Source organism: Micropterus salmoides, unplaced genomic scaffold (genome assembly GCF_014851395.1).
Source record: "Micropterus salmoides isolate LMB-PRFRI ecotype aquatic unplaced genomic scaffold, ASM1485139v1 Ms_hic_scaffold_19, whole genome shotgun sequence".
In the NCBI taxonomy this organism is placed as follows: domain Eukaryota; kingdom Metazoa; phylum Chordata; class Actinopteri; order Centrarchiformes; family Centrarchidae; genus Micropterus; species Micropterus salmoides.
In genome coordinates, this window is record NW_024041039.1 from 5,804,816 (window position 1) to 5,818,532 (window position 13,717).

The 13,717-nt window shown below is 40.0% G+C and overlaps 1 protein-coding gene across 5 annotated transcripts in view; it reads right to left on the minus strand.

Annotated features, from left to right (window-relative positions):
- The window catches only part of klc1a (kinesin light chain 1a), a 54,909-nt gene that overhangs the window by 24,898 nt on the left and 16,294 nt on the right, over positions 1-13,717 (minus strand). For 4 of the 5 annotated variants that reach the window (XM_038728078.1, XM_038728076.1, XM_038728079.1 and 1 more), the window contains exons 5-11: positions 11,060-11,288; positions 9,806-9,893; positions 6,418-6,519; positions 2,611-2,784; positions 2,029-2,128; positions 1,646-1,698; positions 474-541 (exon numbers count right to left, since the gene is read on the minus strand). In XM_038728078.1, the coding sequence (XP_038584006.1) occupies positions 474-541; positions 1,646-1,698; positions 2,029-2,128; positions 2,611-2,784; positions 6,418-6,519; positions 9,806-9,893; positions 11,060-11,288 (814 nt within the window). Of the gene's footprint in view, positions 1-473; positions 542-1,645; positions 1,699-2,028; positions 2,129-2,610; positions 2,785-6,417; positions 6,520-8,229; positions 8,283-9,805; positions 9,894-11,059; positions 11,289-13,717 lie in introns of those variants that run through there. The other variant, XM_038728081.1, reaches the window with a different exon arrangement.

The following is a 13,717-nucleotide window of genomic DNA, read 5'->3' on the forward strand; positions in this document are numbered from 1 at the left end:
AACACACAAGTGAATCTTCTATATCTGGATTTGATCCCAGCAGCATATGGGGTTTAAATGCATGGAGTATATGTATGTGAATAATATTTTGTTTGTACATGGAAGTAACTTAAATTACAAACAAAAATACATAATTTATATAAAAACTAAATCAGAGTGGTTAAGGGGTCATTGGATCAATCCGAGGGGTCAAAAGGTAAATAAGAAAAACATTTCTGCTACACAAAATTATGTTTCAAGCAAATAACTGAATTTTACCTCTTTAGGCCACATGAAAAAAGATCCCTTTTGGCTGGTTTTGGTTCAACAACAAGGGGTCAAAAGTAGACATTGATTTATTTTAAACGGTCACAGGCCAAAAAAAGGTGCGCATTGTTGCGTTAATCATTTAGGAAACTCCTTGCTGTTAGGAAACATTTATAGGCTTCTTTACTCTTTTTTTTCCTGCTGCTGTATACATCAAACAAACTCACCTGTCGACTTTACAGGCTTTGTACCAGCCTCCATATTCTCCAAATGGCGAGCCGTCCTTCTGCTTCCCCTGCAAGACAAAACTCATGTTCATTAGCGTGCTTTAGGGAATCTACGTAGACTTACATGAAGGAGTTAAGTCTGGGGAAGAAGCAATGACCCATGACAACGACTCGTGCATTAAAAGGATGAAAATTTCTAAACTAGAGGCTTTTTAAAAAGAAAACCATCAAAGATAACGTGATGGCGTATTCAGTGGTGGGATTATGGTCGGGTCAGGATTCCTTCCCTGAACAAGTAAACCTTTTAAACCATGACGAAAATAAACTCCTACTTGGGAAAGTCGGGTACTCACACCATCAGCATTAGATGGTTATTACTGAGACTTACTCTGCTAATCCAACTCTTTGTAAAGTCAATCCTTCCTTTTCCATCTTAAATAAGATCATAAAACTGTTCAATGCTGTCGTCATGTTACATTTTGTTCTTCTGCATGTGTGGCAAATACCGTAGAACAAACACATTCAGACTTAAGGAGCGCTTCAAAAGGTAACAGGAGTCGGCACTTTTTTTCCCCCTTTCTCATCTCTTTCCTACCATGCTGGTTACCTATTTTTAAATCTATAAAAATTAGACTTTGGGGCTCATTGTTTCCGTTAAATGAACTGAACGATTGAATTGATGAGAATCTAACTGATCTAACGATGTGCAGCATGCCCATATTGACACATTGATCATACGTTTAAACATTAATATTTGTATTAACAATCTAAGCAGCTTAGAAGCAGCAAAAGCAGGCGACACCGCGGGGGGTAGGAGGTTTTATACATCCAAAGAACTTAGATAAAAACCAGACCAGGTGTTTAATAGGGACCTGCATTTATTTGTCAAAATGTGTTCCCACACCAGGCCAGTAAACGGGGTAGGCGGATATTTGGGACTCGGCTATTAGTTGAAGTTTTACGGTAAATTCATTTGTCCTGACTTGCTGTTAATTTATCCGTGGTTAACTAGCGAATGTGTCAGACAGATTGAAGTTATTATAAGATTTTGGGGACAATGGTAGATAAACAAAATATGGGTATAAATTACATAAATTACATTAAACAGATTAAACATGATAATGCAAAGACTGACTAACAGACAAAAGGCGTGTGAAAAAGACTTCGCTCACCTTGCTTTGTTCCTCTCTCTCCTCGGCATGCATCCAAATTGGTTTGTTCTCATCTGCAGAGAAACACACAGTCAGACACATGAAAGGGAAAAAGTGATTCAGTGCTGACGAACAATCACGCAGATAAACAGCAGGAGAGGACAGCTTTTAAGAAGTCACACTGGTTCTGCTGAAAGGTCGTTTTTGTTTACAGCTACCAAAATGATAACAGCAGCCTGAAATTATTAACCTTTACATTAGAAGAAGAGAACAGCAGGGGTTGTCAAAGAAGTACAAATGCGTTTGACTTATTTTAAGTCGCTCTGGAGCAAGAAGATACTGGCTTAAATATATCCTAAATGTAAATGTGTGTGTGTGGGTACTTTTCCAGTCACGTGTCGTACCATCAACAGAGCCGAACTCCCTCTCATGAGCGCGGGTGAGGATTTCTTTATACAGAGTTTCAGCCTGCTTGAACTTGCCCTGCTTCAGGTAACAGGATGCCTGAAGAGCACAGAGAACCAAACAATAAGAGTCAGCATGACACTGCAAGAGATGAAGAGGTCGTCCTATGTATCACATTTTTTGCAAGTATTGGACATTTCTTCTCCACAAATACATAAAGTAATAACTGCAATACACAAGATGATTTAAGAAACCAACAACTGATCATTGTGTAGTGAACCTGTTCACTCTGATGGAACTGCGATAAGAGGATTTGCTCGCAGGGATGAAGTAAATCAGCCCCATTTTTTGAAGCTGAGCCCAGATTTGGTGAACTCTGTCTTACTGACTTTTGGAGGGAACCAGAGCCAGTGTCCAAAACTAAGGGAGCTATCGTAGCTAATTTAGCATGAACTATAGCACTTCTATTCCAGATTCCATTTAAACTGATTTATTTTGTTGTTCTGAATATATTAAATACCCTAAAGTGCCTTTGCTCCATCAGTGAACTACAGCTCCCACCCTGCCACTACGCTTCTCACCAGGTTGTTCTTGGTTTTGGCTACATTGGGGTCGTCGGGGCCAAGTTTGGTCTGGTAGATCTCCAGCGCTCTCATGTAGTAGTACTCCACCTCGTCGTACTTGCCCTGGTTCTGACACAGCAGGGCCAGGTTGTTCAGCTGCTTGGCCACATCTGGGTGGTCCTTCCCCAGGACCTGGGATGGAAGCAAGTGGAGAGGGGGTTTTAAAACAACAGCCATCACATCAAACAAAACAAGGTTTAGGCGACAACCTAACAAGCCATTTGGTCAACAGCTCATGTCCAGGGTGAAAAACTACCAGCAGCCTGTGACCAGGTGCTGCTGAATCTCTGTAGCTGTAGAGAGTAGTCATTTTGCAGTTTCTCTCTATTCTAAACACAGGAATTAGTATTTGTGATTACATGTTGAGTGTAACTTTGGAATTTACTAGTAACTGGTTAGTAATTATTTTACTTAGTTCTCTGAATCTCTCTCAGTGTCAACCTTTTTCCTGAAAAACAAAGCTGTCAACCAAAATGTTGTCCATTTGAAATCTGTACAAACAAACACGTTTGTTCTGGGAACCAAGGAATATTTGTTACATCTCTTGCCAGGTCGTGTTGACCCTTGCACTGCTTTCTACTGTTTGTTTATGATGTTACTGATTTAGCTTCTAACATTACACATAAAGATTCCTCTCAATAGCCGCGTACACTTAACCTGCATAGCAAATGCTATTTTTGTCCCATAAATTTGGGCTCCCATTTCAGGAGTTAAATCTGTAACTGGTGTAATAAAAGCTGAATGATTTTGACCCGTGTCGGATTGGTGGACTATTGACCTGCTTGATTAAATAAAAGCTGAGTACAGCAGATAAACACATCAGTGCAGCAGCATTTATCGCAGAAAACGATATCCTCGTGTCTGCATGGTGCCAAAATGTAGAAAGACCCCGAAAAATTAAATCTTTAAAAGTGAATGTGTTTGCATTAATGTGGATATGAGAGTGGAGTAAGCTTTTCCTGTGTGCTGAGGAAGCTTAAAGCCATTTGAGTCCAAGCGTGAAACAGATGCAGAAGGATCTTTAGAGACTAGGTGGCTAGAGCTAGAAAACTGTAGAGAAAGTTTTAACAGAGTCTGACTGACCAGCAAAGAGAGGGAGATCAGAGAGGGAGAAGAAATAACAGATTTAAAGAGGATATGTAAAAGAGAAAAGGAGAAATAAGAGACAGTTAGCACTCACTAGAACACTAGAGAAAAAGGGATAACAGTGGAAAGAGAGAAAAATGTAGAAACAAAATCACTTGGTGAAAAGTTAAAGAGAATCAGAGATGAAAGGTAAACCAAGAAACTTGTTGTTTGTCCTTTGGGGAATGTTTGGCTTCAGATTGTTGTTGTTGTTGTGTAGGAGGTCTGAGATCTCCCTCCCTGTTGGAGACTGACAGCTTCTCGGTGTCTGTGATCCACAGGATGCTGCAGAGCAATCTGAGCGGTGCCACCTACAGTATTCATCCAGTCCTGGCCTCCCACGCCTCTTCCTCTGCAGCATTAACACATCTGACAGCTTTCCTGTAAACATCGTTAGCTGGGAAAGGATTGCCATAGACCACGCGCGCCGGTAAGGTGTGGGTCGCTGAGGAATTGATCGTGTTTATTGATGGATGCCATGCCTCGAAATACCAAAAGTTCTGCAGTCTGTGGTGGTTTCTGGGAAGCTCTTAGAAACTCAAGCTTTATCTTAAATTAAGCAGAAGAGCCACTACTTACAGGGAATTGACTGAAACCATGTCTTACCAAAATATTTATTGAATATGGGAATTTCTGGGAAATTCAGGAATTAGTTTCTATGCGTATCCCTGTGAGACAGAAGTACACATTTAAACAAAGACGTCAGTGCAAAGAGACAGCCAGCAGTAGGAAGGGCTTCAGATGCTTGCATAAGAACATTTGAGTGGAAAAGAAAAATTCAGCTGTTGTTTTAGTAAGTCAGAGTCACTTCTCCCTTAAGCGCAGACTTATTAATCTTACTAAAGGTTAGATGTTTAAACTCCTGCTAATTAATCAGAGATTTGGGGAAACACAGATAGCAGTGCAGAAGTATGTGCCTATTCTTCAAAGATTTTGATACACTGCAGTGGAATTGTGGGTTTTAATTTTTATTTTTTCATTTAAATTATAAGGTTGGACTCGGCAATATTACATTCTTTTCCTAATGTCAACAAATCTAAACCAACAAACATTAGTCCATACTTTCAAATCTTGTATTGATTGCACTATTTGTTAACTCTTATTTCTTTCCCTAGGTATTTATCCCATTGATGTCGTATGTGCTAATAGCTCTTAATAGTATTTACTGCTATTACAAGTATCTGTTGTTACTTGTGGATCTCTTTACTGCTTGTATGTTGTTCCTCAAATGTAAGTTGCTTGGGATATAAGCATCTGCCAAATGAGTAAATTTAATGGATATGTACTTTCCAACTTCCCCAAAGATGTAGCAGGTTGATAAATTCATTCAGGCTCAGTAATTTGGTCAGGTAGATTTAGCAATCAGGAAGGAAATAGTACAACTTCAGCAGTGGATTAATCCACATTTTGTGCTCTAGCGAGTATGTGGGGCAGCAGGACGGTGTATGTGGCATTGAGCAGAAATAATTTGACTTTAGTTCCTAAAATGAAGCACATAATCATTGTGTATAAAGAGAAAATACAGTTCTTTTTATTCAGCATCAAAATATTTTTTTCTCAAATACAGTAAACTAACTTTTGAGTCAAAAGCTTCTATTCCAGTTTATGATTTCATCCCTCCACTGGCTCTGATGCCTACCAAACTCACTAAGAAGCTGAGCTCCCTTGAGCTTCTAAAAAAAAGAAGGACTGAAGCTAGTGTGAAGAAACAACTCTGCAGCGCCCCGCCTGTGCAGGAAAACTCAAATCTTTCAGCTTAAGCAAGAGCATTATCATCTGAGTTTCAGTAGCATAGGAAAAAAATGAAATCTCTCAGCTTAACCAAAGCCGACGTCTCATTCTCAGAGGAGCTAGAAGGAGAGCGGAGGAGAGTTTGTTCAAAGGCAAGAGCTGAGGACAGACGGAACGGGGAATAAAAAGTGTCTTCCGCACTTTCAGGATTGCTGAGCAGCACCTTTGTAAGCACCAAAACTAGAGGACAGACGAAATAATGACGCTCTCCCTCAGTAAACAGGCTGTTCCATGATACTTATCTCTTTGAACAATGCAAAGCACAGCAAGAACTAAGCCACGGAGGGTTTTTTGTGCCATTTTTTAAAATCTACCATAATGGTCTTTGAATTAGATCAACTGATCAAATCCAGCTAAACAAGATATATACCCCCTCCCCCAAACAGTTATTGTCCAATCTTAGATTAGCAACAGTAATTAGGCACGTCCAACCTGTCAAGCTTTAGATTTCTCCACGGTGTGTAGACTTGGTATCTAAAGAGGTCGGTGTCTGTATCTTACACTTTTTCTTATCGGTTTTTGGTTGTGTAAATTCAAAGGAATGGATTAAACGGTGTTAGAAATGTACCTGTACAGAAATGGATCATCCACATAAACCTGTGCATCCGCTGTAAACTGTATGAGATGTGCTAAAAATTAAAAGCTCGACAGGTTGTAGCAACAGTAAATGTTTGTCCTTCATTCTGCTGCCTTTAAAACCAGTGATTCATGGGAACTATCCTGACTGAAATCCTCAGTGTTTAGTGTTTGATGTGTTTGACTGAAGTAGGACACAGAGTTTGTCTGAAAGGGAAAGTAAACCTTTGTTCAAAAGTGAATGTTTTAAGTGTTTGATGACCTTTGACTCACCTTTTCTCTGATCTCAAGCGCTCTCTTGCACAGAGGCTCTGCTTCCTTGTACTTCCCTCTCTTCCCATACAGGACAGCCAGGTTATTGAGGGTGGCGGCGACCTGACAGGCACACAAACACATTTGTTATTTAATAAATTTCCTTCAAACCCGATGATGAGCCTCAATCATCTTCACCCATGTGCGCAGTGAGCGTGTGCAACCGCAAGATTCCACCACAGCAGCATAGTGCATTTGATCTGTTGACAGAGTAATTAACAAGGAGGAAGAAGTCTTGTGGAAACAGGAAGTGATTATGGTGGGCTGTAATTTGATCTCAATCAGTTGTATGATGAATCTCAAACACATGCACTCAGGAGGAGGGAGGTTACAGAGGCGCCTGGAGGTCATCTCTGATTCAGACAGGCTCCGTTGGTGATGTGGAGGGGTGAGGCAACTGGAGGAGGGGGAGCTCATTCAGAAAGACAGAGGGAAGGGGGTGTAAGAGGAAGAGGAGCGAGAAAAAATGTTCCAACTTTTCCCCCAGGACTTTATTCCTTACTTAGATTTTTTATGTTCAGTGTGTGATTTATGCGGATCCTCACTTTTCCTTCGCACTGTATAATAAAAAAACTTTTTCATTCTTCCAGCATAAACCAGAAATGATACAGAGTCAATGCTTGATCTTTAGCTTAAGGTTTTCTGGTAACAAAAGACTTAGGACCTACTTCATTGTTCTCAAGCAGTGGTTTGTGGTCCCCTAGTTGTCCATGACAACACAGCACAGTGTCCAGGAAAGGTTTTTGCTACAATCTTTTCTGTATTAAAATATTTTCTGTAGCACCTCAGCAGCTGAAGCCTCAGTTCTGTAGCAGAGTCACACTGTACCTGTTCATCTAGCAAAGTACTGCTGTGAATGTTAACAGCCCAAAATACAATCAATATATTTGAAAAGGACACTTTTGGTCACTGTTATGCACTATTCAAAAGCAAAACACCACTTGGGTCCAGATCAGGCAGGTCATTCTTCCCAGTCACCCACCTCCAGGTTTCCCTGTCATCCCCCTGCAGATCCATGCAGTCCCCAGACGGACCCCACTTCAAGACTCAAGAGCGGGAAACATCAAAGTGTTGTCTGATGTGTAGGCAGAAAACCAGAATCGGAGGCAGGGGGCTCTTAACCATTTCCATATGTGCCTGGTCCCTCTTAACCCTAGAAAGACTACAGCCTGACCAGGATTTAGCCAGGACCACTCCACCTTTCACAGTAGCTTCGGCTTGCACATTCTCACAGCAACGCACAATCCCAGTTTTTACAGCCAGGAGTCACTATGCCAAAGCCCAAACTTCAGCTGCCGCCCAACTAGCAAGGCTCCAGACCACCTCATCAGCACTAATGTATGCTAGGTTGATTCTCCTGCCAGTGCGCTTGACCAAGGCACTTCCATAGAAGTGGAGTTACTCTCCAGGCGCTGCACAGTGGCTGCAAGAACCTGCGATGTAGACCAGCAAGTTCAAACCTGATTCAAGAATTCAGGATATTATTTCTTAATGAATAGTCTCTCATTTATCTGGAACAAGTTCAAATTTAGAACCTGTTCTCAATACCAAACATGCAAAATGGGGAGAAAAGAAAGGAAAGTGATGGGATTGAGAAGATCAAAATAGAAGAAAGAATTGGATTTAAAATAAAACAAATACGGTGAGAAGGAAAAAGACAGTGTTACTGCTGCCAAAACTATGATTTTCTAATGACAATGACACTTTAGAAAATCACTTCCTTGTGGAAAAGAAGGACCTGGTGGCAGGAAGAGAGGAGTGAGGAGAGCTAACCTCAGTTTCACAAAGTGAAGAGTGATGGAGGTCCGGACAGTGGAGACAGAGGCCTGCTGGGGTTAACACAGTTAGTCGATCTGCTGTATGTTTACAGTCACACGGACAAACAGAGGTTACCAGGTCTGAGAACAGGCCTGCGTCAATTATTTATGAAACAGACTGTTCACTGCGATCGTCCTGGACTGCAGTCCCAGTCTTCACCAAATACATCAGGGATGTTTGGGAGAAATCTAATTGTTTTAGGGAGAGGTGTAATTTAACACTGAACACAGCCAGTATTTCCCAAGAGGCTTTAGGGTGTCGTGTTCTACCGTCTTCTGCTAGAAAAGCATTAAAACTTTATAACGGCAGTTCAGACGTTGTTGTTTTGTTCTGCATGTTAAACTATACTCTTAAATGAATGATTCTTCTTTCTGCATCTAAGGAATACATGAAAGATAAATACCTAGCCCAACCCTATAATCTGACTGTCAAGCAGGTACGGTTCTTGTTATATAGAAGAGGATGTTTTTCAGTCTTTATAATTAAAAGATTACACTTTTATAAAACACTCATTTTCCTTGGAGTAAATTGCATCTAGGAGCACCACTTAACAACTCTGAAAATCACTGCCCACTTTTTCTGCTCTATAATGAAGACAAATGCCTCAAAACGGCAATTCATTGGCTGCACTGTTATTATGCCTTTCTGTGTTATTATGTGTTACCTGAAGGGAAAATATTTTTAAATTACATTTATTGATTACTGAGGGGAAACTGGGACACTGCTGTAGCCAAAAATAGGTGTAGAGCAAAGAGTAAAGGGTAATATAAAATGACAGTGGATGGCTCAGTCTGCCAAGGGCAGAGTCTAACAAGGTAGACTCTAATTTATTGTCCATTAACTGTACGAAGTACAAGTTAAGGTTTATTACACTACAGCCCGGAATCTATCGTTAGTGCTCTTAATATTATTCTTAAGGCTTATTGGCTTACTTGCCGAGAGGGAGATGAGAAGATCAATATTACTTATGTCTACACGGTAAATATGAAGCTACTGCCAGAAGCCAGTTAGCTTAGCTTAGCATGAAAACCCCCAACATAAAACCATAACATGTCATTGTCGGTTTTCGTTTGGATTAAATACACAAGGTATAACATGTTAATTAGTGATCTTTGTAGTGCCGGTAGGAGGATTTGTAACCTCTGGACAGAGCAAGGCTAGCGGTTTCTAGTCTTTATGCTAAACTTATCGAACTGCCTGATTGCTATGGCTTCATATTTTCAGTAGAGTCTTCTAACTCTCAGCAAAAAAGACTTCTTATCTCTTTAATGTTTTACAGATGGATCAAGTTGCTAAAATATGACTTGTGTTTCAGTTTTACATATATTTTTGAGCAGACTACAAGGACAATGTACCCTTGGGAAACAATTAACCCTGAGATCCAGGATAACACATTCCTCTGACTCAGATAAAACTGTGGTTTAAGCAATGTCATGAAAAAAAATATTGTCCAACAGTCCAGTGCTAGAAAAACAACAAAACAGGGCACAACTGAATAACTTTGATGTAATGCTAAGAAAGATGTACTCACAGCTGGGTGGTCCCTGCCCAGAGTCTTCTCCCTGATGGCCAGAGCGTCATTCAGCAGGTTGGCCGCCTCCTTATATTTGTTCTGATCCCTGACAGAAAGAAGCAAACAGAATTAAGAAATACACAGACACAGATGGACAGAATAACAGACGAGCACACAATGAAAATAAACTAAAACTATGCTAACAATTTCCACTTTTCCACATTTCCAACAGCCCTTTATTTTCAGGTGACATGATCCAAATAGCTTTGCAGAAGTTCCCACAGTCGATGCTAACAAGTCGACCCAGTCTCTCAATTATTCAGGGTAACCACACCCAAAACCTGCACTGACCATTCAATGGATAAGATTCGTGGAAGTAAAAAACATGGGAGCATCCCCTGTAAAAAAATACTTGTCCAGCTCGTTTGTGTCATTCTTTTGTTCTTTTCTTCCTGGGCTTGGAAATTTAATGCTTCCCCAGTTCTATTACTGTACTGTAAATCTTTGGTCGTGTCTGCTATGTTTGCTATGCTCCACTTCTGACGTAGAAAGGCATCCAACTATCATTTGGAGGTCCTATAAAAGGCCTGTCAGATAGTGATTTCAGGTTTGTTACTAAAGGCTTCAAGGAACATGCCACCGCGTTGTGAGGGTGACAAAAAGACAACATGCCAAACCCATGATCACATCTTTCTCTCTTCTCTGAGATCAAAAGGTGCAACAAGGTTAAAAAACATTCCTTCCATTGATAACTATCAAACAGAGAAAATTGCAAGCACCACCCCAGTATTCACTAATTCTCATCTATTCTTAAATCCTGAGAAGGATTGTAAAATAGAGTGGCCGGGGATCTCGAGGATTTACAAGCTAGTGAAGGCTTTTGTTTTCATAGTGCTGCCAGTGTGATGTAAGAAACAGAAACGTTTCCACCCAATTTAACATTATTCCTAACTCTGACTGCAGTCTATGTATCCTTCATATCAAAGATCTATTAAATATGCCCCCGATTCTGACAAATACTTTGGCGCTGGATTATTTTGTATGGTGGATCTATTCCAAACAGATCTCCTTTCAAATAAAACGTTCGATAGTTTTGATGCCGTTTACAATTACATTATTATACTCTCACACAAAAAAGATGGTGGTTAAAAAAACAGTCCGCCCTAATATGAAGTCTCTTATATCTCATATATTAGTGTCAACAGTAATATTAGTCCTTTTGGGGACCATTACCACAGTTCAGGGCCAAGATAAAAGATTTGACCCACCAACCTGTAAACAAGGGCTAGGATATTGAGCATGGTGGCCACATCCGGGTGGTCGTGTCCAGAGGTCTTCTCCAGGTCTTCCAGGGCCTGTTTGCAGAGGGGTACGGCCACCTCGTACCTGCCTTGGGAGGCGTACTGGATCACCAGGTTGTGGAGGGTCCTCAGACGGGCCGGGATCTCATAGCCACCCTGCTGGGCTGCCGCTGCCGCTGCACTGCCATGAGTCGGCTGGACTGGAGACACATGGAGGAAAGAGAAAGTAAAAGGTTAGACTAAATCATTTTGAGTTTCATTGCCCTGTATAGTTTCTATTTTTATTTAAATTCTTATTTTTATTATATAAACACACTTGTAATGATTGACTTTTATCTTTTTTCTTTTTCTGTCTTTGTGGTGCTGGAAAATGTCTTTGTTAAACGGCTTATCTTGTGCACCTCTGTACTTTGAGCATTTCATTATAATTGCATTTTGAAAATAATCCAGAAAGAAGTCATTATTTATATATATATATATATATATTCTCTCGGTACTGCAATGTACATTTGGCCTACATCTAGCATTTTCAATATTGATTAATCTGATGATTATTTTTTCAAATAATAACTGTATTTGTTCTATAAAATTCAAAATTTTAAAAACATTACTTTAAAGCAATTATGTTGTCAGACAAACAGTCTAAAGCCCAAAGACTTTCAATTTATTGTCATATAAAACAAAAGAAAAGATTCAGATCCCAAAACCTACAGGCAAGTAATGTTTGGCATTCTGTACTTAAAAATAAAAAGCTTTTTAATATGTTTTTGTCTTATTATTGTATTGTGTGTTTCATATTTCACCTGCTTTCACATTTCTGCTGCTATACTTTAAGGCCATTAGTTATTTGAGTTCCTACAAATGGGTCAAAGCAGAAACCTCAACTAACAAACGTTGGCTGGTGGTTAACAGATGCCCTACAAACAAGATTATTCACACATAAACAATGTCCTCATTCTGCTACGGTGAACAGTAAATGTGATTGCCTTTGTGTTACATTTCACTGGGTCAGGAGGACACGAAAGGAATGTCTGTCATGAAATGCGGTCCGTCAGTCTGTCTAAGTGTGTAAGTATGCATGAATGTACGTGTGAGCAAGAGGTCAGGAAACCACCTGATTGGGTTTCTTATAAAAAAAGGCAGGCAGCTCTATATTTACTCTGAAGGAGAGTTGGCGGGGTGTGGAGTGAGAACCGCCCACTGCAGTAATAACACCGACCACAGTGAAGTGTCAAACGAACAAAGTTGTACCAGTGGTTCAGGACCACTCGCATCACAGCAGTCTGTCTGTACCTATGCAAGCACCCGGCAGAGTAAGACAACAACAACAACGCACTGATAATTCAGTATTTATATTCCTCACCAGGGCCCGTATTACAGAAACTTCCTAACCTGCAGATCCTATCCTAACTGCTTGGTAACCATGGTAACTTAAGTGTATTACAGAACCATCCTAACTTCACAAAATCCTAAATAAACTCTCCTAACTTTAGGATAACTGTTAAGCTGTCCTAACTTTTCAACCAGGTAGTGTTTAATAACTTGTTTCCACATGGGTGCTCTTTTCTTGCTTTTACAAAATCAACAAAACGTCAACAGGCGGACTTATTAATTGATTCTACCGATGTGTTTGATGACAAAACACTTGTTAGTAGAAAGGCTGTAGGGGATGTAACACTAGATGTCTCAATATTATGTTGTAGCCCATCCTAATTGCAAGTCTTTGATGAGAGATTTTATGTATTTCTTGAATTTAACAAACCATCATGACGTTAGCCCGCAGCCTTTATTATATTTTTATTTTTTACCTTCATTAACTTTCTCGAGAACAGTACAGGTTTCTGCTGGGGTCAGTGAGGGAGCACAGGAGGAGCCACTACCGGTTTTCCTCTGCTCTCTGGACACAACAGTTGCCTTTCTCTTTGTATCACTTCCTTTTTATCAGCATCAATGCTCCGCTGGATGGCGGATATGCGGCGGTGTGTCCGCTGTTTTATCCCACTCTCTCTCTTTAATCTCCCGAGTTAAGCGTTATGTGAATTTGGATTTCTCGACGGAGGTTGCAAACACCTCTAAGTCATCTGATTTGAAATTCAGTGATAGTTGTTGTTTCTGCTCCAATTTGTTTCATTAAAAAAACTACCGCAAAACAACGATCACAAGTTGTTTAGCTCGCGAGATGAGAAAAGTGCCATTGGTTGCTAGGTCACAGACATGAAAGTTAATAAGCCATGTTGGATTGAGTATTCAAGATTTCCTAACCTGAGATAAGATAGGATGAAGTTAGTTAGTTAGGACTTGCTTCTCTAATATCAAATTGGGAAAAATCCTATCTTAGACTCTTCCTATCTTAACTTAAGACTTAAGATAGGGACTTTCAGTAATACAGCCCCAGGTGCTAAACAGCCAATCAATTTGTTCTTATCCACACATACAAAGGATCCTAACCCTCTAACACTGCAGCTAAAAACTAATTTTGTATCAATTAATCAACCGACTATAAAATGTTATTTGTAACAGTGAAAATAAATCTTTCGCTGCATGACAATTTAATGAGTAAAAAAAAAAGAAGAATGGTTTATGTTCAATTTTGGTTTAATGGAAAAAAGGACGTTCTTTGCGTTTAGGT